At 45.3% G+C, this 26,086-nt stretch overlaps 1 protein-coding gene across 4 annotated transcripts in view; it reads left to right on the plus strand.

Moving 5' to 3' along the window:
- Window positions 1–25,506, plus strand: part of IRAG1 (inositol 1,4,5-triphosphate receptor associated 1) — a 103,318-nt gene extending 77,812 nt beyond the window's left edge. For all 4 annotated transcript variants that reach the window (XM_044271028.1, XM_044271029.1, XM_044271030.1 and 1 more), the window contains 11 exons: window positions 3,301–3,433; window positions 5,203–5,233; window positions 6,191–6,331; window positions 10,457–10,588; window positions 10,665–10,806; window positions 13,175–13,224; window positions 13,327–13,434; window positions 14,206–14,276; window positions 19,773–19,889; window positions 20,463–20,585; window positions 24,282–25,506. In XM_044271028.1, coding sequence (XP_044126963.1) covers window positions 3,301–3,433; window positions 5,203–5,233; window positions 6,191–6,331; window positions 10,457–10,588; window positions 10,665–10,806; window positions 13,175–13,224; window positions 13,327–13,434; window positions 14,206–14,276; window positions 19,773–19,889; window positions 20,463–20,585; window positions 24,282–24,522 — 1,289 coding nt within the window. In that variant the 3' untranslated portion in view covers window positions 24,523–25,506. The remainder of the gene's footprint in view (window positions 1–3,300; window positions 3,434–5,202; window positions 5,234–6,190; window positions 6,332–10,456; window positions 10,589–10,664; window positions 10,807–13,174; window positions 13,225–13,326; window positions 13,435–14,205; window positions 14,277–19,772; window positions 19,890–20,462; window positions 20,586–24,281) is intronic.
- The last annotated feature ends 580 nt before the right edge of the window (window positions 25,507–26,086 follow it).

A 26,086-nucleotide genomic window follows, 5' to 3' on the forward strand; every position in this document is an offset into this window, starting at 1 on the left:
ATGTACAGGAATATAACTACTATAATACTGCTCCTATGTACAAGAATATAACTACTATAATACTGCTCCTATGTACAAGAATATAACTACTATAATACTGCCTCCTATGTACAGGAATATAACTACTAGAATACTGCTCCTATGTACAAGGAATATAACTACTATAATACTGCTCCTATGTACAAGGAATATAACTACTATAATACTGCCTCCTATGTACAAGAATATAACTACTATATATACTGCTCCTATGTACAAGAATATAACTACTATAATACTGCCTCCTATGTACAGGAATATAACTACTATAATACTGCTCCTATGTACAGGAATATAACTACTATAATACTGCTCCTATGTACAAGAATATAACTACTATAATACTGGCCTCCTATGTACAAGAATATAACTACTATAATACTGCTCCTATGTACAAGAATATAACTACTATAATACTGCTCCTATGTACAGGAATATAACTACTATAATGACTGCCTCCTATGTACAGAATATAACTACTATAATACTGCCTCCTATGTACAAGAATATAATACTCTATACTACTCCTATGTACACAGAATATAACTACTATAATACTACTCCTATGTACAAGAATATAACTACTATAATACTGCCTCCTATGTACAAGAATATAACTACTATAATACTGCTCCTATGTACAAGAATATAACTACTATAATACTGCCTCCTACTGTACAAGAATATAACTACTATAATACTGCTCCTATGTACAGAATATAACTACTATAAATACTGCTCCTCTGTACAAGAAATAACTACTATAATACTGCTCCTATGTACAGGAATATAACTACTATAATACTGCTCCTATGTACAAGAATATAACTACTATAATACTGCTCCTATGTACAGGAATATAACTACTATAATACTGCTCCTATGTACAAGAATATAACTACTATAATACTGCTCCTGTACAAGAATATACTACTATACTGCTCCTATGTACAAGAATATAACTACTATAATACTGCTCCTATGTACAAGAATATAACTACTATAATACTGCTCCTATGTACAAGAATATAACTACTATAATACTGCTCCTATGTACAAGAATATAACTACTATAATACTGCTCCTATGTACAAGAATATAACTACTATAATACTGCTCCTATGTACAAGAATATAACTATAATACCTCCTATGTACAAGAATATAACTACTATAATACTGCTCCTATGTACAAGAATATAACTACTATAATACTGCTCCTATGTACAAGAATATAACTACTATAATACTGCTCCTATGTACAAGAATATAACTACTATAATACTGCTCCTATGTACAATATAACTACTATAATACTGCTCCTATGTACAAGAATATAACTACTATAATACTGCTCCTATGTACAAGAATATAACTACTATAATACTGCTCCTATGTACAAGAATATAACTACTATAATACTGCTCCTATGTACAAGAATATAACTACTATAATACTGCTCCTATGTACAAGAATATAACTACTATAATACTGCTCCTATGTACAAGAATATAACTACTATAATACTGCTCCTATGTACAAGAATATAACTACTATAATACTGCTCCTATGTACAAGAATATAACTACTATAATACTGCTCCTATGTACAAGAATATAACTACTATAATACTGCTCCTATGTACAAGAATATAACTACTAATACTGCTCCTATGTACAGAATATAACTACTATAATACTCCTCCTATGTACAAGAATATAACTACTATAATACTGCTCCTATGTACAAGAATATAACTACTATATACTGCTCCTATGTACAAGAATATAACTACTATAATACTGCTCCTATGTACAAGAATATAACTACTATAATACTGCTCCTATGTACAAGAATATAACTACTATAATACTGCTCCTATGTACAAGAATATAACTACTATAATAGCTCCTATGTACAAGAATAAACTACTATAATACTGCTCCTATGTACAAGAATATAACTACTATAATACTGCTCCTATGTACAAGAATATAACTACTATAATACTGCTCCTATGTACAAGAATATAACTACTATAATACTGCTCCTATGCAAGAATATAACTACTATAATACTGCTCCTATGTACAAGAATATAACTACTATAATACTGCTCCTATGTACAAGAATATACTACTATAATACTGCTCCTATGTACAAGAATATAACTACTATAATACTGCTCCTATGTACAAGAATATACTACTATAATACTGCTCCTATGTACAAGAATATAACTACTATAATACTGCTCCTATGTACAAGAATATAACTACTATAATACTGCTCCTATGTACAAGTATAACTACTATAATACTGCTCCTATGTACAAGAATATAACTACTATAATACTGCTCCTATGTACAAGAATATAACTACTATAATACTGCTCCTATGTACAAGAATATAACTACTATAATACTGCTCCTATGTACAAGAATATAACTACTATAATACTGCTCCTATGTACAGAATATAACTACTATAATACTGCTCCTATGTACAGAATATAACTACTATAATACTGCTCCTATGTACAGAATATAACTACTATAATACTGCTCCTATGTACAAGAATATAACTACTATAATACTGCTCCTATGTACAAGAATATAACTACTATATACTGCCTATGTACAAGAATATAACTACTATAATACTGCTCCTATGTACAAGAATATAACTACTATACTGCTCCTATGTACAAGAATATAACTACTATAATACTGCTCCTATGTACAAGAATATAACTACTATAATACCTCCTATGTACAAGAATATAACTACTATAATACTGCTCCTATGTACAGGAATATAACTACTATAATACTGCTCCTATGTACAAGAATATAACTACTATAATACTGCTCCTATGTACAAGAATATAACTGCTATAATACTGCTCCTATGTACAGGAATATAACTGCTATAATACTGCCTCCTATGTACAGGAATATAACTGCTATAATACTGCTCCTGGGCTAATATACGGCTCTGTATATTTCCGATATGAGAGTTTCATGTGATATTTACTATCATGGCGGATGCCGTCCTGTTCCCCAATGATAAGAAACCCGAGGTTTTTCAGGCTTCTTATTCACATCCTGTGATATCAGTTCCTGACACTTTTCTGCTCATCGTCTTCTTCTTGGAGGGACAGACTCCATGGAGGCCGCAGGTTTTCTCCTCATTCTTTATATCTTATGTTTGTCGATTACTGCAGATTGTGAGACATGAAATGTTCGTTCTGTTATTCCAGGCCCTTCTCCGGTCCAGTGTTTTTCTGCTGATGATGAAGATGAGGGGAAAGGGGAAGCGGAGTCTGATGTGATGCCCAATATCCCAGACATCTTGCTGAGGAAACTTCGTGTTCACAAAGGCCTCCCGAGCAGGTACAATCTAGAAGATGTGCTTCAAAAATGTAACCACTGAGGACAGCACAATACGTAGAAAATAATGACAAATCAACTTATGTGAAATGAAAAATATTTTGTAGAAAAGATACAACAATTACGATGTACTGATCCAGAGTTACATCCTGTATTATACTCCAGAGCTGCACTCACTATTCTGCTGGTGCAGTCACTGTGTACATACATTACTTATCCTGTACTGATCCAGAGTTACATCCTGTATTATACTCCAGAGCTGCACTCACTATTCTGCTGGTGCAGTCACTGTGTACATACATTACTTATCCTGTACTGATCCCGAATTACATCCTGTATTATACTCCAGAGCTGCACTCACTATTCTGCTGGTGCAGTCACTGTGTACATACATTACTTATCCTGTACTGATCCTGAATTACATCCTGTATTATACTCCAGAGCTGCACTCACTATTCTGCTGGTGCAGTCACTGTGTATATACATTACTTATCCTGTACTGATCCTGAGTTACCTCCTGTATTATACTCCAGAGCTGCACTCACTATTCTGCTGGTGCAGTCACTGTGTACATACATTACTTATCCTGTACTGATCCTGAGTTACATCCTGTATTATACTCCAGAGCTGCACTCACTTTTTCTTATCCTGACTTATAATACAGGATGTAACTCAGGATCAGTACAGGATAAGTAATGTATGTACACAGCGACTGCACCAGCAGAATAGTGAGTGCAGCTCTGGAGTATAATACAGGATGTAACTCAGGATCAGTACAGGATAAGTAATGTAAGTACACAGCGACTGCACCAGCAGAATAGTGAGTGCAGCTCTGGAGTATAATACATGATGTAACTCAGGATCAGTACAGGATAAGTAATGTATGTACACAGTGACTGCACCAGCAGAATAGTGAGTGCAGCTCTGGAGTATAATACAGGATGTAACTCAGGATCAGTACAGGACAAGTAATGTATGTACACAGTGACTGCACCAGCAGAATAGTGAGTGCAGCTCTGGAGTATAATACAGGATGTAACTCAGGATCAGTACAGGATAAGTAATGTATGTACACAGTGACTGCACCAGCAGAATAGTGAGTGCAGCTCTGGGGTATAATGCAGGATGTAACTCAGGATCAGTACAGGATAAGTAATGTATGTACACAGTGTCCACCAGCAGAATAGTGAGTGCAGCTCTGGAGTATACTACAGGATGTAACTCAGGATCAGTACAGGATAAGTAATGTATGTACACAGTGACTGCACCAGCAGAATAGTGAGTGCAGCTCTGGAGTATAATACAGGATGTAATTCAGGATCAGTACAGGATAAGTAATGTATGTACACAGTGACTGCACCAGCAGAATAGTGAGTGCAGCTCTGCAGGATAATACAGGATGTAACTCAGGATCAGTACAGGATAAGGCCTCATGCACACAGCTGTTGCTCGGCCGTGGTCGTATTGTGGTCTGCAAACAGCGGGTCTGTAATATGCAGGCAAATTGCACTCCCCAATGCATGGAACGGCCGCACAATGGTCATGTGCATGAGGCCTAAGTAAAGTAATGTGTGTATATATATATATATAAGTGATCAGCCTCCTGACTTCCCTGCCGTGGATGAGACGTGACCGGTGACTTCACTTTCTGGCCTGCGGTTATCGGCTTCCCCGTCCTCCTATCATCACTAGTTTCCTCTTCCTGTATCGGGTGTTTATGTTATGGGACATGATTGTAACTATATATATAAAATGTATCTTTTTCCTTTCAGTGCCCCCCCGCTGACGGAGAAGGAAGTTGAGGTGAGTCCCGTGCGCAGTCACAGGGTTTGCTGGAATAGAAGAAACATCTGATGAAAGGGTTTTCTGGGGGAAAGGAGTGAAATACTTAGGTTTGTGCCACCTGGGCCGCACTGTGACGTGCTGTGCCCGCTCCGTTTATCACTGTGTGAACACAGACATGATGACGTCCCGTCTACAGTGACATCCCCACAATGGAGGACATGTCATCATGTCTGAACACCAGACCAGGGGCATTAGAAAGCTACAAAACAATATGGCGAGTATGATGGAGACCCCAGGACGCCCCCTCTATGGAGAACAGGGTCTCCTTTCGGCAGCTTTCTGTTTTCAGGTTCAAGAAAATATTAAACTCGGGAGCAAAGTCAACAACGGAAAGGAAGCTTACAGTACATGCAACAAAATGCGCAATTTCTGGGTAACACTTCTCACAGAGTGTTGAGTGGCTATGCAAATGTTTTGCTTATTTATCATATGTTCTAGTCACATCCAAAGCTGCAATCAGAATTCTGGAGGTTTCTTGACACCAGAGTTAGGATTCATATCTGAGCTGTTGTGGCTTCTAAAGGCAACTAGCAGAAGTCTGATGGCAGCTTTAGACTTAACTGGAGTAGAAAACCCAAGATGGATTAAGCTACGTTTTAATTTTATTTGGGAAGTTGGCCTTTTTCCTGTGTGAGAGCGAGAATGTAACCAGCCCCCACCTCAAGCCTCCGCTCCCTCTGTAACCTCGGATCTACAGGCGGAGGTAAAGACAGCGAAGAGATTCAGAGGCCGAGGCTTCGCTTTCATCCGCATATCTAGAACATGCATTCCTGAAAGCTTAAAGGGCATCTACACATTAGCATCAGTTATTAGATATTTTACTGCAGTATACTGTGTCTAAGATAAGAAATAACCAATTTTATGCAATTATTTTTAATTGACAATAACATTCGGTAAATGTCTGCACTTTCACAGAACGTCTTCATCCAGCTTTCCCTGGCATTTCGGAATGACAGCTACACGCTAGAATCCCGGCTAAACCAGGCAGAGAGGGGGCGCACCCTGACCGAGGACAATAACGAGAAGGAATTGGAGAACTTCAAAGCGGCTGTTATGGTGAGATGGCGAAAAAATAATAAACTTTAAAGTGAACTATAATCCAGAGCTGCACTCACTATTCTGCTGGTGCAGTCACTGTGCACATACATTACTTATCCTGTACTGATCCTGAGTTACATCCTGTATTATACTCCAGAGCTGCACTCACTATTCTCCTGGTGGAGTCACTGTGTACATACATTACTTATCCTGTACTGATCCTGAGTTACATCCTGTATTATACTCCAGAGCTGCACTCACTATTCTGCTGGTGCAGTCACTGTGTACATACATTACTTATCCTGCACTGATCCTGAGTTACATCCTGTATTATACTCCGGAGCTGCACTCACTATTCTGCTGGTGCAGTCACTGTGTACATACATTACTTATCCTGTACTGATCCTGAGTTACATCCTGTATTATACTCCGGAGCTGCACTCACTATTCTGCTGGTGCAGTCATTGTGTACATACATTACTTATCCTGTACTGATCCTGAATTACATCCTGTATTATACACCAGAGCTGCACTCACTATTCTGCTGGTGCAGTCACTGTGTACATACATTACTTATCCTGCACTGATCCTGAGTTACATCCTGTATTATACTCCAGAGCTGCACTCACTTTTCTGCTGCTGCAGTCACTGTGTACATACATTACTTATCCTGTACTGATCCTGAGTTACATCCTGCATTATACTCCGGAGCTGCACTCACTATTCTGCTGGTGCAGTCACTGTGTACATACATTACTTATCCTGCACTGATCCTGAGTTACATCCTGTATTATACTCCAGAGCTGCACTCACTATTCTGCTGGTGCAGTCACCGTGTACATACATTACTTATCCTGTACTGATCCTGAGTTACATCCTGTATTATACTCCAGAGCTGCACTCACTATTCTGCTGGTGCAGTCACTGTGTACATACATTACTTATCCTGTACTGATCCTGAGTTACATCCTGTATTATACTCCAGAGCTGCACTCACTGTTCTGCTGGGGCAGTCACTGTGCACATACATTACTTATCCTGTACTGATCCTGAGTTACATCCTGTATTATACTCCAGAGCTGCACTCACTATTCTGCTGGTGCAGTCACTGTGTACATACATTACTTATCCTGTACTGATCCTGAGTTACATCCTGTATTATCCTCCAGAGCTGCACTCACTATTCTGCTGGTGCAGTCACTGTGTACATACATTACTTATCCTGTACTGATCCTGAGTTACATCCTGTATTATACTCCAGAGCTGCACTCACTATTCTGCTGGTGCAGTCACTGTGTACATACATTACTTATCCTGTACTGACCCTGAGGTACATCCTGTATTATACTCCAGAGCTGCACTCACTATTCTGCTGGTGGAGTCACTGTGTACATACATTACTTATCCTGTACTGATCCTGAGTTACATCCTGTATTATACTCCAGAGCTGCACTCACTATTCTGCTGGTGCAGTCACTGTGTACATACATTACTTATCCTGCACTGATCCTGAGTTACATCCTGTATTATACTCCGGAGCTGCACTCACTATTCTGCTGGTGCAGTCACTGTGTACATACATTACTTATCCTGTACTGATCCTGAGTTACATCCTGTATTATACTCCGGAGCTGCACTCACTATTCTGCTGGTGCAGTCATTGTGTACATACATTACTTATCCTGTACTGATCCTGAATTACATCCTGTATTATACACCAGAGCTGCACTCACTATTCTGCTGGTGCAGTCACTGTGTACATACATTACTTATCCTGCACTGATCCTGAGTTACATCCTGTATTATACTCCAGAGCTGCACTCACTTTTCTGCTGCTGCAGTCACTGTGTACATACATTACTTATCCTGTACTGATCCTGAGTTACATCCTGCATTATACTCCGGAGCTGCACTCACTATTCTGCTGGTGCAGTCATTGTGTACATACATTACTTATCCTGTACTGATCCTGAATTACATCCTGTATTATACACCAGAGCTGCACTCACTATTCTGCTGGTGCAGTCACTGTGTACATACATTACTTATCCTGCACTGATCCTGAGTTACATCCTGTATTATACTCCAGAGCTGCACTCACTATTCTGCTGGTGCAGTCACCGTGTACATACATTACTTATCCTGTACTGATCCTGAGTTACATCCTGTATTATACTCCAGAGCTGCACTCACTATTCTGCTGGTGCAGTCACTGTGTACATACATTACTTATCCTGTACTGATCCTGAGTTACATCCTGTATTATACTCCAGAGCTGCACTCACTGTTCTGCTGGGGCAGTCACTGTGCACATACATTACTTATCCTGTACTGATCCTGAGTTACATCCTGTATTATACTCCAGAGCTGCACTCACTATTCTGCTGGTGCAGTCACTGTGTACATACATTACTTATCCTGTACTGATCCTGAGTTACATTATGTGTTATACTCCAGAGCTGCACTCACTATTCTGCTGGTGCAGTCACTGTGTACATACATTACTTATCCTGTACTGACCCTGAGTTACATCCTGTATTATACTCCAGAGCTGCACTCACTATTCTGCTGGTGCAGTCACTGTGTACATACATTACTTATCCTGTACTGATCCTGAGTTACATCCTGTATTATCCTCCAGAGCTGCACTCACTATTCTGCTGGTGCAGTCACTGTGTACATACATTACTTATCCTGTACTGATCCTGAGTTACATCCTGTATTATACTCCAGAGCTGCACTCACTATTCTGCTGGTGCAGTCACTGTGTACATACATTACTTATCCTGTACTGACCCTGAGGTACATCCTGTATTATACTCCAGAGCTGCGCTCACTATTCTGCTGGTGGAGTCACTGTGTACATACATTACTTATCCTGCACTGATCCTGAGTTACATCCTGTATTATACTCCAGAGCTGCACTCACTATTCTGCTGGTGCAGTCACTGTGTACATACATTACTTATCCTGCACTGATCCTGAGTTACATCCTGTATTATACTCCAGAGCTGCACTCACTTTTCTGCTGCTGCAGTCACTGTGTACATACATTACTTATCCTGTACTGATCCTGAGTTACATCCTGCATTATACTCCGGAGCTGCACTCACTATTCTGCTGGTGCAGTCATTGTGTACATACATTACTTATCCTGTACTGATCCTGAATTACATCCTGTATTATACACCAGAGCTGCACTCACTATTCTGCTGGTGCAGTCACTGTGTACATACATTACTTATCCTGCACTGATCCTGAGTTACATCCTGTATTATACTCCAGAGCTGCACTCACTATTCTGCTGGTGCAGTCACCGTGTACATACATTACTTATCCTGTACTGATCCTGAGTTACATCCTGTATTATACTCCAGAGCTGCACTCACTATTCTGCTGGTGCAGTCACTGTGTACATACATTACTTATCCTGTACTGATCCTGAGTTACATCCTGTATTATACTCCAGAGCTGCACTCACTATTCTGCTGGGGCAGTCACTGTGCACATACATTACTTATCCTGTACTGATCCTGAGTTACATCCTGTATTATACTCCAGAGCTGCACTCACTATTCTGCTGGTGCAGTCACTGTGTACATACATTACTTATCCTGTACTGATCCTGAGTTACATCCTGTATTATACTCCAGAGCTGCACTCACTATTCTGCTGGTGCAGTCACTGTGTACATACATTACTTATCCTGTACTGACCCTGAGTTACATCCTGTATTATACTCCAGAGCTGCTCTCACTATTCTGCTGGTGCAGTCACTGTGTACATACATTACTTATCCTGTACTGATCCTGAGTTACATCCTGTATTATACTCCAGAGCTGCACTCTCTATTCTGCTGGTGCAGTCACTGTGCACATACATTACTTATCCTGTACTGATCCTCAGTTACATCCTGTATTATACTCCAGAGCTGCACTCACTATTCTGCTGGTGCAGTCACTGTGCACATACATTACTTATCCTGTACTGATCCTGAGTTACATCCTGTATTATACTCCAGAGCTGCACTCACTATTCTGCTGGTGCAGTCACTGTGTACATACATTACTTATCCTGTACTGATCCTGAGTTACATCCTGTATTATACTCCAGAGCTGCACTCACTATTCTGCTTCCCTCCAGTCTTCAGCCTCTTTGTGGCAGAACAGTGAGCACCGCGAGTCTTATCAGAAGTTATTAGAGGACATCTGTGTCCTCCATCGTCTGATCACCAGACTGTCCAGCCGGGCGGAGATGGTGGGTGCTGTACGGCAGGTAGGTCTCATTACCTGCCCTGTGTCCTGTGCCTCCCCTTTGCACGCACTCATTCTGTCGGCCCCGTGTTCTCCAGGAGAAGCGCATGTCTCGGGCTACAGAGGTGATGATGCAGTACGTGGAAAACCTGAAGAGGACGTACGAGAAGGATCACGCTGAACTGATGGAGTACAAAAAACTCGCCAACCAGAACTCCAGCCGCAGTTACAGCGCTTCCGGTAAACAAGTCCTTGCGCCGTCTGCTTTACTCATGTTTTAGGGACGCTGGGTGTCAAGCTGCCAGCGAACTGAAGTAGCGGCTTAATTAGGAACATTTGCCTTTCAGCGTTCTCGGAAAGCTGGGTGACGACCTTTGTGGGAACTGGTATTGCGACTATTTCACCCAGCTCTTCCAAGAAAAATACAATGTATTGGGAAAGTTCTCACACCCTCTCACTCTCGCTCCTTGTGCTATCAGTTCCCTCATCGTTCTACCCTCAGTCCCCATAATAAGAAAGTGAGAAGAAGGTGAGAAATCTTTATTAATCTACTAAAATCTCACATGGACATAAGTATTCAGCCCCTTTGCTGTGGCACTTGACATTTTCCTGTGGGTCCCCATTTCTCTCAATCATCTCTGAGATGTTCTACACCTTGATTGGGGTCACCTGTGACAAATTCAGTGGATTGGAGATGGTTTGGAAGGACACAGCCCTGTCTATATAAGATCACACAGCTGACAAGCATCAGAGCAAGAACCAAGCCATGAGGAGGAGAGAACTGCCAGTAGAGCTCAGATACGGGATTGTGAGGAGGCACAGGGAGGAGAGAACTGCCTGTAGAGCTCAGAGATGGGATTGTAAGGGGGCACAGGGAGGAGAGACTGCCTGTAGAGCTCAGAGATGGGATTGTGAGGGGGCACAGGGAGGAGAGACTGCCTGTAGAGCTCAGAGACGGGATTGTGAGGGGGCACAGGGAGGAGAGACTGCCTGTAGAGCTCAGAGACGGGATTGTGAGGAGGTACAGGGAAGAGAGAACTGCCTGTAGAGCTCAGAGATGGGATTATGAGGAGGCACAGGGAGGAGAGAACTGCCTGTAGAGCTCAGAGACGGGATTGTTAGGAGGCACAGGGAAGAGAGAACTGCCTGTAGAGCTCAGAGATGGGATTGTGAGGAGGCACAGGGGAGAGAGAACTGCCCGTAGAGCTCAGAGACGGAATTGTGAGGAGGCACAGGGAGGAGAGAACTGCCCGTAGAGCTCAGAGACGGGATTGTGAGGAGGCACAGGGAGGAAAGAACTGCCTGTAGAGCTCAGAGATGGGATTGTTATGAGGCACAGGGAGGAGAGAACTGCCTGTAGAGCTCAGAGACAGGATTGTGAGGAGGCACAGGGAGTTACATCCCCAAAGTAATCGGGGAGAAGGGCCTTGATAAGGAAGGTGACCAAGAACCAATGGTCACTCTGGACGAGTTCTAAAGATCATGGGAGAAGCTTCCAGAAGGTCGACCATCACTGCAGCCTCCACTAGTCTGGGCTTTATGGCCAGAAAGAAGCCTCTCCTCAGTGAAAGGCAGATGAAAGAGAGAGGAGACGAGGACTTTCCACATGCACTCGAATAGCAGGCGCCATGCTTGTGCCGCACTATTAGCAGCTGTAATAAAACAGCTGCCACTGGATCTGGTCCCCTTTAGTTCCGTCAACAGCAGATTTGTCGATAATGAAAGCCTTGGCTCCAGTGAGATCAGAGCCATCAGACATGTCGCCATCGTTACTGTATGACTAAAGACACCTGCGGAGGCTATTTGTTTGATTGCATTTTTTGGGGTAAAAATCATATTTTCAATTGGTCTTTATTAAAAATATTGAGCCGTTCTGTCACAAAGGGGAAACTGTTTTTCTAGCTGTGTGACTGGTACTTTCACTTTGTGCCATCATCTAAAAACCTCTAATTTACTGGGAGTCAAAAACACTTATTTACCACGTTCTTATCAATAAGATGAGGGCTGGGTGATAACGAGTGTTTATAAGGTCAGAGAGCAGAGATAAGGAGTCTGTCAGCTCCCCAACTGATGGAAAAGACAGAAAATCCACAGGCAGATAGTAGAGCATCTCAGCCCTGGACAGAGAAAAGGGCTCCATATTGTTAATAAAGACCAATTAAAATAAAGATTTTTAGATCACAATAAGTACAATGCCATAATAAAAGAAATTGTCCCCAAAGGTGTTTAAATGTTTCAATGCCTCCTCATTTTCATGTCTCCTTGCTGTCACTGAATGGGAACATTCTTTTTGTTGTCCTGAGGATGAAACCCTGTACAGACCTAATACTTGTCAGAGCTGAGGCTTTGTTACAGTTGTATCCACTCTGGATAACCCTTTGTGAGGTGCACCCCCTGGACTCCAGACTGATACATTGTAGCTGTTCAGCTCACAGAGGATTATTGTTTTCAGTCTCTGAACGTAAACAAGCATGTTCCTATTTACACACAGCAAGCAGAGATCTTGACTGAGATAATGGAATGAGAATAATACACAAAATGTGTTTGAAAGCTGCAGCGCTTTCCATGGTGGAAGGACTAATGAGAGGGCCTGTCTTTTGTATTGCAGAGGACGGCGTCCCTCGCTCCTCACGCTCCATGTCGCTGACCATCGGGAAGGTGGGTACCGGATCACAAGGGCAGTATTCTGTTAACCCCACACTTGCTGGATGCTCAGATGATGTTGTGTGTACCGGTGACATGACATGTGCTTAATTCTAGAACATGCCCCGCAGGAGAGTGAGTGTCGCAGTTGTTCCTAAATTCAATCTGCTGAACATCCCAGGACAGTCCCCGAGCTCGTCCCCGATGTCCACACTGTCCACGATGGTACGTGGTTTGTACGAGCAAAAGTGTCCCCCAATGTATCCATACACCCCAAATTACACGCGGCCTAGCTGCATATATTAAAGGTGTTACTGAAATGATCTGCATGCTTACAGCAGCACTGAGGATTTCAGGACAGGAGTGTGCTGATCTTCCAGGAGTCACAGATTTAGAGTTTCCTAGCGGAAGGAGCAGGGTCCCCAGCTGCACAGAGTATTTCAGAAGTAAGTGTGCTGGTCTTGTGGGAGATCATAGAAAGAGATTTAGAAAAGCCACCAGCAGCACAGAGTATTTCAGGAGAGGAGTGTGCTGATCTTGTGGAGGTCACAGGATGAGAGTTACATAGTGGAAGGAGCAGGCTCCCCAGCAGCACAGAGGATTTCAGGAGAGGAGTGTGCTGATCTTGTGGAGGTTACAGGTTGAGAGTTACATAATGGATGGAGCAGGGTCCCAGCAGTACAGAGGATTTCAGGAGAGCAGTGTGCTGTTCTTGGGGAGGTCAAAGGCTGATAGTTACATAGTGGAAAGAGCAGGGTCCCAGCAGCACAGAGGATTTCAGGAGAGGGTTATGCTGATCTTGTGGAGGTCATAGGATGAGAGTTACATAGTGGAAGGCGCAGGGTCCCAGCAGAACAGAGGATTTCAGGAGAGGGTTATGCTGATCTTGTGGAGGTCATAGGATGAGAGTTACATAGTGGAAGGAGCAGGTCCTCCCAGCAGCACAGAGGAGTTCAGGAGAGAATTTGACTAAATTGGATTTTCTGTGCCCTCCAGGCAGAATCCCCCAGCGGCGGCAGCAGGAGCAGTCTAACAGCCTCCCCGGGACTCTCTCCACTGATAGAAAAGTGAGTATCGCCATCAGTCCTCTCAGTACAGGGTGGTGACTGCAGGACCTGCGGGATTCTCTCCAGGGACATACAGGACTATTCAGACTCACAAAATATGACATTTTTTCAACAATTGTCTGTTTAAAAAAATGAACTGCTCAGATTCCAAGGACAGATGTATTTTCTATTTCCCTTTGCTATAGTATTCCAGACTTCTCCTGCTCCCACTGCAAAGAAGCCATTTCTCCCCAGCACATGCATCCTCCTCTCTTTCCTCTCCAGCATATGCGTCCTCCACTCTTTCCTTTCCTCCCCAGCACATGCATCCTCCGCTCTTTCCTCTCCAGCACGAGTCCTCCTCTCTCTCCTCTCCAGCACATGTCTCTTCCGCTCGTTCCTTTCCAGCACATGCGTCCTCCGCTCTTTCCTCTCCAGCACATGCGTCCTCCGCTCTTTCCTCTCCAGCACATGCGTCCTCCGCTCTTTCCTCTCCAGCACATGCGTCCTCCGCTCTTTCCTCTCCAGCACATGCGTCCTCCTCTCTTTCCTCTCCAGCACATGCGTCCTCCGCTCTCCTCTCCAGCACATGCGTCCTCCGCTCTCCTCTCCAGCACATGAGTCCTCCTCTCTTTCCTCTCCAGCACATGCGTCCTCCGCTCTTTCCTCTCCAGCACATGCGTCCTCCTCTCTTTCCTCTCCAGCACATGCGTCCTCCGCTCTTTCCTCTCCAGCACATGCGTCCTCCGCTCTTTCCTCTCCAGCACATGCGTCCTCCGCTCTTTCCTCTCAAGCACATGCGTCCTCCGCTCTTTCCTCTCCAGCACATGCGTCCTCCTCTCTTTCCTCTCCAGCACATGCGTCCTCCTCTCTTTCCTCTCCAGCACATGCATCCTCCGCTCTCCTCTCCAGCACATGAGTCCTCCGCTCGTTCCTCTCCAGCACATGCGTCCTCCGCTCTTTCCTCTCCAGCACATGAGTCCTCCGCTCTTTCCTCTCCAGCACATGCATCCTCTGCTCTTTCCTCTCCAGCACATGCATCCTCTGCTCTTTCCTCTCCAGCACATGAGTCCTCCGCTCTTTCCTCTCCAGCACATGCGTCCTCCTCTCTTTCCTCTCCAGCACATGCGTCCTCCGCTCTTTCCTCTCCAGCACATGCGTCCTCCGCTCTTTCCTCTCAAGCACATGCGTCCTCCGCTCTTTCCTCTCCAGCACATGCGTCCTCCTCTCTTTCCTCTCCAGCACATGCGTCCTCCTCTCTTTCCTCTCCAGCACATGCATCCTCCGCTCTCCTCTCCAGCACATGAGTCCTCCGCTCGTTCCTCTCCAGCACATGCGTCCTCCGCTCTTTCCTCTCCAGCACATGAGTCCTCCGCTCTTTCCTCTCCAGCACATGCATCCTCTGCTCTTTCCTCTCCAGCACATGCATCCTCTGCTCTTTCCTCTCCAGCACATGAGTCCTCCGCTCTTTCCTCTCCAGCACATGCATCCTCTGCTCTTTCCTCTCCAGCACGAGTCTTCCACTCTTTCCTCTCCAGCACATGCGTCCTCCGCTCTTTCCTCTCCAGCACATGCGTCCTCCGCTCTTTCCTCTCCAGCACATGAGTCCTCCTCTCTCTCCTCTCCAGCACATGTGTCCTCCACTCTTTCCTCTCCAGCACGAGTCATCCGCTCTTTCCTCTCCAGCACATGCATCCTTTGCTCTTTCTTTTCCAGCACATGAGTCCTCCTCTCTCTCCTCTCCAGCACATGTGTCCTCCGCTCTTTCCTCTCCAGCACGAGTCCTCCGCTCTTTCCTCTCCAGCACATGCATCCTCCGCTCTTTCCTCTCAAGCACATGTCTCTTCCGCTCGTTCCTCTCCAGCACATGCGTCCTCCGCTCGTTCCTCTCCAGCACATGCGTCCTCCGCTCTTTCCTCTCCAGCACATGCGTCCTCTGCTCTTTCCTCTCCAACACATGCGTCCTCCGCTCTTTCCTCTCCAACACATGCGTCCTTTGCTCTTTCCTTTCCAGCACGTCTCTTCCGCTCGTTCCTCTCCAGCACATGCATCCTCCGCTCTTTCCTCTCCAGCACATGTCTCTTCCGCTCTTTCCTCTCCAGCACATGAGTCCTCCGCTCTTTCCTCTCCAGCACATGCGTCCTCCGCTCTTTCCTCTCCAGCACATGTCTCTTCCGCTCTTTCCTCTCCAGCACATGAGTCCTCCGCTCTTTCCTCTCCAGCACATGTCTCTTCCGCTCTTTCCTCTCCAGCACATGAGTCCTCCGCTCTTTCCTCTCCAGCACATGCGTCCTCCGCTCTTTCCTCTCCAGCACATGTCTCTTCCGCTCTTTCCTCTCCAGCACATGCGTCCTCTGCTCTTTCCTCTCCAACACATGTCTCTTCCGCTCTTTCCTCTCCAGCACATGCGTCCTCTGCTCTTTCCTCTCCAACACATGCGTCCTCCGCTCTTTCCTCTCCAACACATGCGTCCTTTGCTCTTTCCTTTCCAGCACGTCTCTTCCGCTCTTTCCTCTCCAGCACATGAGTCCTCCGCTCTTTCCTCTCCAGCACGAGTCCTCCGCTCTTTCCTCTCCAGCACATGTCTCTTCCGCTCGTTCCTCTCCAGCACATTCATCCTCTGCTCTTTCCTCTCCAGCACATGCATCCTCCGCTCTTTCCTCTCCAGCACATGTCTCTTCCGCTCTTTCCTCTCCAACACATGCATCCTTTGCTCTTTCCTTTTCAGCACATGTCTCTTCCGCTCTTTCCTCTCCAGCACGAGTCCTCCGCTCTTTCCTCTCCAGCACGTATCTTCCGTTCTTTCCTCTCCAGCACATGCATCCTCCGCTCTCTCCTCTCCAGCACATGCGTCCTCTGCTCTTTCCTCTCCAGCACATGAGTCCTCCGCTCTTTCCTCTCCAGCACATGCATCCTCCGCTCTTTCCTCTCCAGCACATGCATCCTCTGCTCTTTCCTGTCCAGCACATGCATCCTCTGCTCTTTCCTGTCCAGCACATGTCTCTTCCGCTCGTTCCTCTCAAGCACATGCATCCTCTGCTCTTTCCTCTGCAGCACATGCATCCTCTGCTCTTTCCTCTGCAGCACATGCATCCTCTGCTCTTTCCTGTCCAGCACATGCATCCTCTGCTCTTTCCTGTCCAGCACATGCATCCTCTGCTCTTTCCTGTCCAGCACATGCATCCTCTGCTCTTTCCTGTCCAGCACATGCATCCTCTGCTCTTTCCTGTCCAGCACATGTCTCTTCCGCTCGTTCCTCTCAAGCACATGCATCCTCTGCTCTTTCCTCTGCAGCACATGCATCCTCTGCTCTTTTCTCTCCAGCATGTGCGTTCTATGCTCTTTACTATCCTCCCCAGCACATGGCCTCCTCACGTGCACTGCGCAGTTTCATTCATTATTGACCACATTTATTTATACACCACTAGGGCTGATTCCACGTGGGCGAGTCCATTGACCTGAACTCACTAGTGGTCACACGGAGCACTCTCCCCACAGCACACTTGCCTGTGTGAACTTAGCGTTAGGCTTTTTTTCCCCCGCACCCCCCAATTTATCCAGAGGCCTCCTGTCCATGTAGTAACCTGTTCCAGAAATCTCCTTACATCTCCTATAAATGAGAGGCTGTCCCCGTAGGTGCAAGCTGAGGCCTCACCAGGGATTAGATGCTTATATCTGGGCAGCAGGTTTTATATTACTGCAACTCACAATTGTACTTGCTTTTGCAACTGCCGCCTGGTATTGAGCATTTGACACCCAGTGTAAGCCGCTCCTATTGACCCCATAGAAGTCTGTGGTGGGAAATCTCCTTTACCCTTGTGTTTCTCTACAACTTCCTGATAAATAAAGCATATCCTCCCCTATTGGAGCATTTGCCGCTCAGTTTTCCACCCGTTGAGGTCATTGGATGATAAGTATTTATTTCATCTCAGCCGAGGACTAAGAGCGCTCTTCGACTGCGTCCTTTCATCTGACAGTCAAGTTTAGATAAAAGTTTACTAAAAAAAGAAAAGTAATGTGGAACCCACCCCTCCCGGCCGCTGCCGGGGGCACATTCTGGTTTCTTTCCACTGGGAACACAGGATGTTGGTTGTTGGGGTCTGTGGAAATAAGTGCGACCCTCCCAAGCATCGGGTGGACGCCGGCAGGAAATTGTTGCTGTGCCTAAGTCATAGATTTGCTGACATGACATATCGGGGAGGACATGGAGGATGCGATAAGCCATCGCTCACTCTAAATCTTGGAAAAAGCAGTTCAAAGTGCTTCTTGCTGCAGCCGGGCGTTGTCCTCCGGAGCTTCATTCATTCGAGATGCGGGAACGCTCCGAGCACACGGAAGACCTTTACTAAAGACTGACCTAAATCCCAAAATCTCAACTACTTTTACATGTGCCGCCATACTGTGTCGCCCGGACCTGAACCCTTCCATTCCTGCGTCAGTCAGTTGTGTTTTTGAATTCTTCGTTATTTTCTACACGAGTCCAGAAAGATCCAGCCGCCATATTTCTTGGCTGTGGATAGATATCATTTAGGCCTCATGCACACGACCGTGCTGTTTTTTGCGGACTGCAAACTGCGGATCCGCAAAAAACGGAAGCCTCCGGTGTGCCTTCCGCAATTTGCGGAACGGACCGGGCGGCCCATTGGAGACATGCCTATTCTTGTCTGCAAAACGGACAAGAATAGGACATGCTGTATTTTTTTTGCAGGGCCTCGGAAAGGAGCAAAGGATGCGGACAGCACACGGAGTGCTGTCCGCATCTTTTGAGGCCCCATTGAAGTGAAAAACTGCGGCTCGGATGCGGACCCGAACAATGGTCGTGTGCATGAGGCCTTAGTCACAGAGTCACCCAGCTCCATAGAGATGCACAGCCCTTGCCCTACGTGACTATATAACAGCCCCCGAAAACACGAGCGTCCTGAGGGACATCTGCGCATAGCGGAGGCCGGAGACCCCCTTTAATCACTCTATATTGGACCAAGTTTCAGATTGTAATTAGGGATGAGCAAATTTCATATTTTAAATTTGTTTTCGGTTCGTGTTGTGGCATTTACTGAATTGCGTTATGGATTCTGTTACCTCGGACCATAACGCAATTCTACAGTGCATAATGGAACGCCTTTAGAGGACTCCAGCAAAACGTAAACCGGGCAAATCCGTTTTGCGGCCCATAGACTCCTATTATGACGGAATGAATAACGGAATGTCTCTAAAGGTATTCCGTGATAGAATTGCGTTATGGCCCGTGGTAACGAAATCCATAACGCAATTCAGTAAATACCACACGAACCGAAAACAAATTTCAAAATAGGAAATTGGCTCATCCCTAATTGTAGCGTGTCCTGTCCCACTTTGATTGTCTTTGGGGGATGGGCTGCAGTGCCTCACTCCAATTAAAACTTTCGCCATTTTCACGGAGTCCTCACAGGTGTCTAGTTGAGTTCATGACATTCCAGGCAGCCGATCACGATTCCATGATATAATAGGTGTAATCTCTTATTTTCTGCATGTCATCAGCGGGAAGCCGAGTGCGGACACGGATGAGATGCCGGGGTCCGGGCTGCCCCCGAACTGCGCAGAGGACATCAGTGCCGAGATGAAAGCCAAGATCGAGGAGGAGGCGTATAACAAGGGGTAGAGATCAATATATATACTGTATATGTGCTCAATATTTCTTGTGATATTATATAATAATCTAGAATATTTAAAATACTGTAATAATGCAGAATATTTTATATAAATAATCCAGAATATGTCATCTAGTAATGCGGAATATTTCAGATAATAATGCGGAATATTTGGTATAATAGCGCAATGACAGGGATGGTTGTGTAACTGGGGTGACTCCTTGGGTGACTCCTTGGGGGGTCGGTGGCCGTCATGTAGGTGCTGGACGCACACTTGGGTCCATTTCATAGGAAATCAATTTGCCTATTTCATATAATAATCCAGAATATTCCGTTATTCAGGCAAGAGGATTGGGCCAGGCAGGAGTTTATTTTAGGACTAGTGACATCATCGTGCAGGCGTGGTGATGTCACTTCGCTGGTAATGTAATCGGTGTATAAAGCGGCTGCTTCATGCTGAAATAGAAGGTGGGGGTGGCATGAGCCCCTCGCCCATCTGCATGTTCAGCTTGATTGCCACCCATCGGTTCAGAGTCCTCAGGAGATGGAGCTTCTCACCTTTGTCTCTGCATCTTCTAAGGTATCAGGAAGGTCTGAAGAAGGTTCAGGAATTTAAAGAAGAAGAAGAGGAGGAGAAGTTAAGCGAGAGTCCGGTGGAGTGTGAAGAAGAGGGGAAGGAGGAATTCACCAAGATGAAGGGCAGGTATGACCCGGCAGGTCGGGGTGGGCTGAGGGTTGGGACCTGGAGCCTAATCCCATGAATTCCTTACCAGATCGCTCAGTGAGGATCATTCAGTCTTTGATATCCCCTGCACTACCAGAGGATGCACTTAAAGGGGTTGTCTCATCATGGACAATGGGGTAGGGGGGTATTGCTATGACATTGTCTTATAGGTACGGGTCCCACCGCTGGGACTCGCACCTATATCGAGAACGGAGCCTGCAAGTGCCTGCTCTGCTTTTTCTGTCGGCCCTATAGAAATGAATAGCAGCGGGGGCTGCGCATGCGCGGTACGCTCCCATTCACTTTTATGGGGAGTCGGCTTGGTGGTGGCCAGAAAAAAAGTCCTCCAGCCACCACCTTGCGGGGCTCTGTTCTCGATATAGGTCCGGGTCCCAGCGGTGGGGCCCTCACCTATAAGACAATGGGGGTATATCCTAGCGATATGCCCCCATTATTTATGATGAGACAACCCCTTCGGGCCCCTGGCTGGAGAAAATTTCAGTCGTCTTTTATTCTAGGAAGCTGGCATAAATTACAGAGCTACAAATGATCCCATACATAGAAGTACATGAAAGCTGTCAGGCTGCAGCCACCTCTAGGGGGAGCTCACTGTATAATCTGTATGCAGGAGGCATCTGAGCTCCCTCTAGTGGTGGCTGTATATATCTGTATGTAGTAATCTCCTGAGCTCCCTCTAGTGGTGGCTGTATATATCTGTATGTAGTAATATCCTGAGCTCCCTCTAGTGGTGGCTGTATATATCTGTATGTAGTAATCTCCTGAGCTCCCTCTAGTGGTGGCTGTATATATCTGTATGTAGTAATCTCCTGAGCTCCCTCTAGTGGTGGCTGTATATATCTGTATGTAGTAATCTCCTGAGCTCCCTCTAGTGGTGGATGTATCTATCTGTATGTGGTAATCTCCTGAGCTCCCTCTAGTGGTGGCTGTATATATCTGTATGCAGTAATCTCCTGAGCTCCCTCTAGTGGTGGCTGTATATATCTGTATGCAGTAATCTTCTGAGCTCCATCTAGTGGTGGCTGTATATATCTGTATGTAGTAATCTCCTGAGCTCCCTCTAATGGTGGCTGTATATATCTGTATGTAGTAATCTCCTGAGCTCCCTCTAGTGGTGGATGTATCTATCTGTATGTGGTAATCTCCTGAGCTCCCTCTAGTGGTGACTGTATATATCTGTATGTAGTAATCTCCTGAGCTCCCGCTAGTGGTGGCTGTATATATCTGTATGTAGTAATCTCCTGAGCTCCCTCTAGTGGTGGCTGTATATATCTGTATGCAGTAATCTCCTGAGCTCCCGCTAGTGGTGGCTGTATATATCTGTATGTAGTATTCTCCTGAGCTCCCTCTAGTGGTGGCTGTATATATCTGTATGTAGTAATATCCTGAGCTCCCTCTAGTGGTGGCTGTATATATCTGTATGTAGTAATCTCCTGAGCTCCCTCTAGCGGTGGCTGTATATATCTGTATGCAGTAATCTCCTGAGCTCCCTCTAGTGGTGGCTGTATATATCTGTATGTAGTAATCTCCTGAGCTCCCTCTAGCTGGTGGCTGTATATATCTGTATGTAGTAATCTCCTGAGCTCCCTCTAGTGGTGGCTGTATATATCTGTATGTAGTAATCTCCTGAGCTCCCTCTAGTGGTGGCTGTATATATCTGTATGTAGTAATCTCCTGAGCTCCCTCTAGTGGTGGCTGTATATATCAGTATGTAGTAATCTCCTGAGCTCCCTCTAGTGGTGGCTGTATATATCTGTATGTAGTAATCTCCTGAGCTCCCTCTAGTGGTGGCTGTATATATCTGTATGTAGTAATCTCCTGAGCTCCCTCTAGTGGTGGCTGTATATATCTGTATGTAGTAATCTCCTGAGCTCCCTCTAGTGGTGGCTGTATATATCTGTATGTAGTAATCTCCTGAGCTCCCTCTAGTGGTGGCTGTATATCTGTATGTAGTAATCTCCTGAGCTCCCTCTAGTGGTGGCTGTATATATCTGTATGTAGTAATCTCCTGAGCTCCCTCTAGTGGTGGCTGTATATATCTGTATGTAGTAATCTCCTGAGCTCCCTCTAGTGGGGGCTGTATATACCTGTATGTAGTATTCTCCTGAGCTTCCTCTAGTGGTGGCTGTATATACCTGTATGTAGTAATCTCCTGAGCTCCCTCTAGTGGGGGCTGTATATACCTGTATGTAGTATTCTCCTGAGCTCCCTCTAGTGGTGGCTGTATATATCTGTATGTAGTAATCTCCTGAGCTCCCTCTAGTGGTGGCTGTATATATCTGTATGTAGTAATCTCCTGAGCTCCCTCTAGTGGTGGCTGTATATATCTGTATGTAGTAATCTCCTGAGCTCCCTCTAGTGGTGGCTGTATATATCTGTATGTAGTAATCTCCTGAGCTCCCTCTAGTGGTGGCTGTATATATCTGTATGTAGTAATCTCCTGAGCTCCCTCTAGTGGTGGCTGTATATATCTGTATGTAGTAATTCTCCTGAGCTCCCTCTAGTGGTGGCTGTATATATCTGTATGTAGTAATCTCCTGAGCTCCCTCTAGTGGTGGCTGTATATATCTGTATGTAGTAGTCTCCTGAGCTCCCTCTAGTGGTGGCTGTATATATCTGTATGTAGATTCTCCTGAGCTCCCTCTAGTGTGGCTGTATATATCTGTATGTAGTAATCTCCTGAGCTCCCTCTAGTGTGGCTTGTATATATCTTGAGTATCTCCTGAGCTCCTCTAGGGGTGCTGTATATATCTGTATGTAGTAATCTCCTGAGCTCCCTCTAGTGGTGGCTGTATATATCTGTATGCAGTCATCTCCTGAGCTCCCTCTAGTGGTGACTGTATATATCTATATGTAGTAATCTCCTGAGCTCCCTCTAGTGGTGGCTGTATATATCTGTATGTAGTAATCTCCTGAGCTCCCTCTAGTGGTGTCTGTATATATCTGTATGTAGTAATCTCCTGAGCTCTCTCTAGTGGTGACTGTATATATCTGTATGTAGTAATCTCCTGAGCTCCCTCTAGTGGTAGCTGTATATAGTAATCTCCTGAGCTCCCTCTAGTGGTGGCTGTATATACCTGTATGTAGTATTCTCCTGAGCCCCCTCTAGTGGTGGCTGTATATATCTATATGTAGTAATCTCCTGAGCTCTCTCTAGTGGTGACTGTATATATCTGTATGTAGTAATCTTCTGAGCTCCCTCTAGTGGTAGCTGTATATAGTAATCTCCTGAGCTCCCTCTAGTGGTAGCTGTATATATCTGTATGTAGTAATCTCCTGAGCTCCCCCTAGTGGTGGCTACAGGTAAACACAATATTTTTATTTAGGGAATTCTTGCTTAGGATCCGATAATCTCTATAAAGTTGGATTTTTTCTTACTTATTTAGATAAAATGGTGTTCAGGGGTTAACATTTACTGAAAGCTGGCCTACGTGCAGATCATTAGTAAATCCGTTTAAACATATGCCCCCCTCTCCCCCATCAAGGTTTGTCACTCACCTTTCCCAGACTTTCTCCTTGCTCTTATATCTTTGTATAATGAAGACGACTTGCAGGAATCCAGGAAAGCTGTAATAGCTGGCTCTCTGCTTTCCTAAAGAAATAATAAAGCTGGAGGTCACACATTAATCTGATTTCATTCTTCTTCTCCAATTCCAGTAAAATTGAAGAATGCCTCGACTACCTGCACATGTTGTACCCCAAGTTACTGAACCACTGGAGCGTCTTCTCCATCATGGCAGCTGTGATCGTCCTCCTTGCTGTCTTGTTAAGTGTTTATAATTCCTTCTCTTCTTGCACTGAAATGCCGGAAGGAGGCCACGGAAAAGCCACGTGCTCTGTACCCCAGAGGTATTCCTGGTGGACCTCAGGGTCTCAGCACAAGCAGCGCAGGCAGTAGAAGACAAGCGTCCGCACTGCGCTGCCCTTACCTCGCTATCAAGATGGTGACGTGGAGACGCAGGCAACTGAGATGGAACTGTATGAGACTAGAGGTTACTGGGGTCCACATTCGAGAGGTGCGAGGTGACCCCGTTCTTCATCCCTAGGGCATTGACATTCTTATGACTATGATGATGGGAGTTGTGCTCCCTACCAGCTGTATGCGCCTCTGTGGTGTACAGATTACTGCAGTGTCCACAGTGACCCCAGGGTGTGAACATTACTGCAAATGTCCGTGGCGTTACAATGTTCTTACGGCATTTTCTGCCATTTCACACCATGACATGAGGAATATAATCTCACAGTCTGTGGCATGTCATTGAGGCCATAACGCACAAAAATTGTAAAGAGCAGTTCATCCTGGAAGCTGAGACAGGAGATGCTGTTTGCTGGGTCCTTAGTTTCGCTGCACGGACACTGGGCAGATACAGGGAAGTTTTGCCAATCCAAAGGCTTAGAAATGGAAATCAGCCTTAGGTCTGAGAACAGAAGTACCGGTACCGTCACAGTTGGCAGAGGGACAGCTTCAAGGGATTGTCTCAAGACGTCTCAACAAAGTAGAGGATAAATGTCCACCATTGATCTTGAGAATGAAGGTCCTCCTCGGTATGAATGGAGCATCGGCCGAGCATGCACGCTGCCACTCCATTCACCTCTACGGGACTGCCTCCAGCAGTCCTGCTCCAGTGTTATGGAGGGGCACGGACCCCCCATTCTCATGATTGGTGGGGGCCCCGAGTGGTCAGAACCTCACCGATCACACTTATCCCTCTATCCCGTTAGTAGTGCGTTCTAATCTTGGGACAACCCCTTTAAGTAGCTCTAAGGACCCAACAAATAGCGCCCCATTTCTCTACTTCAAGGTGATACCGCAGTCAGTCCTGAATCTCTAAGGTTTGTAGCAGAGTTCCTCTTTAAGAACAATAAAAACTGCTAGAGTGTCTGCAGAGGACAGATACCCTCAGGTGGGGCAGAACATGCCATCGGAGACTGAAGTGTATGGGGCTGGAATGGACCAGCAGACAGGCCAGATGTCCCGGGTCATCCCAGTCAGCTTTCTGGATCACAGATTCTGGTCGTGGACTGATCTACGGCCACCACCATACATGACCTGGGATGACGAGTGCTGTGTACGGGGAATGACAGGACCGCTCACGTGTCTTCTATACTTGGTACTTTTTTAGGATTATTGTTTCTGTGCTTTGCAGGATGGGCCGGCAGCTGGGAGATGTGGAGTTTTCCTAATAGACTTTCTTCAGTGCAGAGTTTGGGGTCTGGGTCCCTCCTCAACAGACTAGAGGGCCATCTGTATGTATGTGGCCCAGATTGCCCCCTACTGGTGGATAATGGCTCATAAGATAATTGCAAGTATGTTGGGGGGTTCAGCTGAATGGGCCGCTGCAAGGGTTAGTACTAAATATATTGGGAGAATGCTACAAAGCAGTAATGGCCGACTACATGAACTCTAACATCGGAGTCCTACCACAGAGCGGCCACAAAGTGAGGGCAGAACCAGACATCCA

Source organism: Bufo gargarizans, chromosome 10 (genome assembly GCF_014858855.1).
Source record: "Bufo gargarizans isolate SCDJY-AF-19 chromosome 10, ASM1485885v1, whole genome shotgun sequence".
In the NCBI taxonomy this organism is placed as follows: Eukaryota; Metazoa; Chordata; class Amphibia; order Anura; family Bufonidae; genus Bufo; species Bufo gargarizans.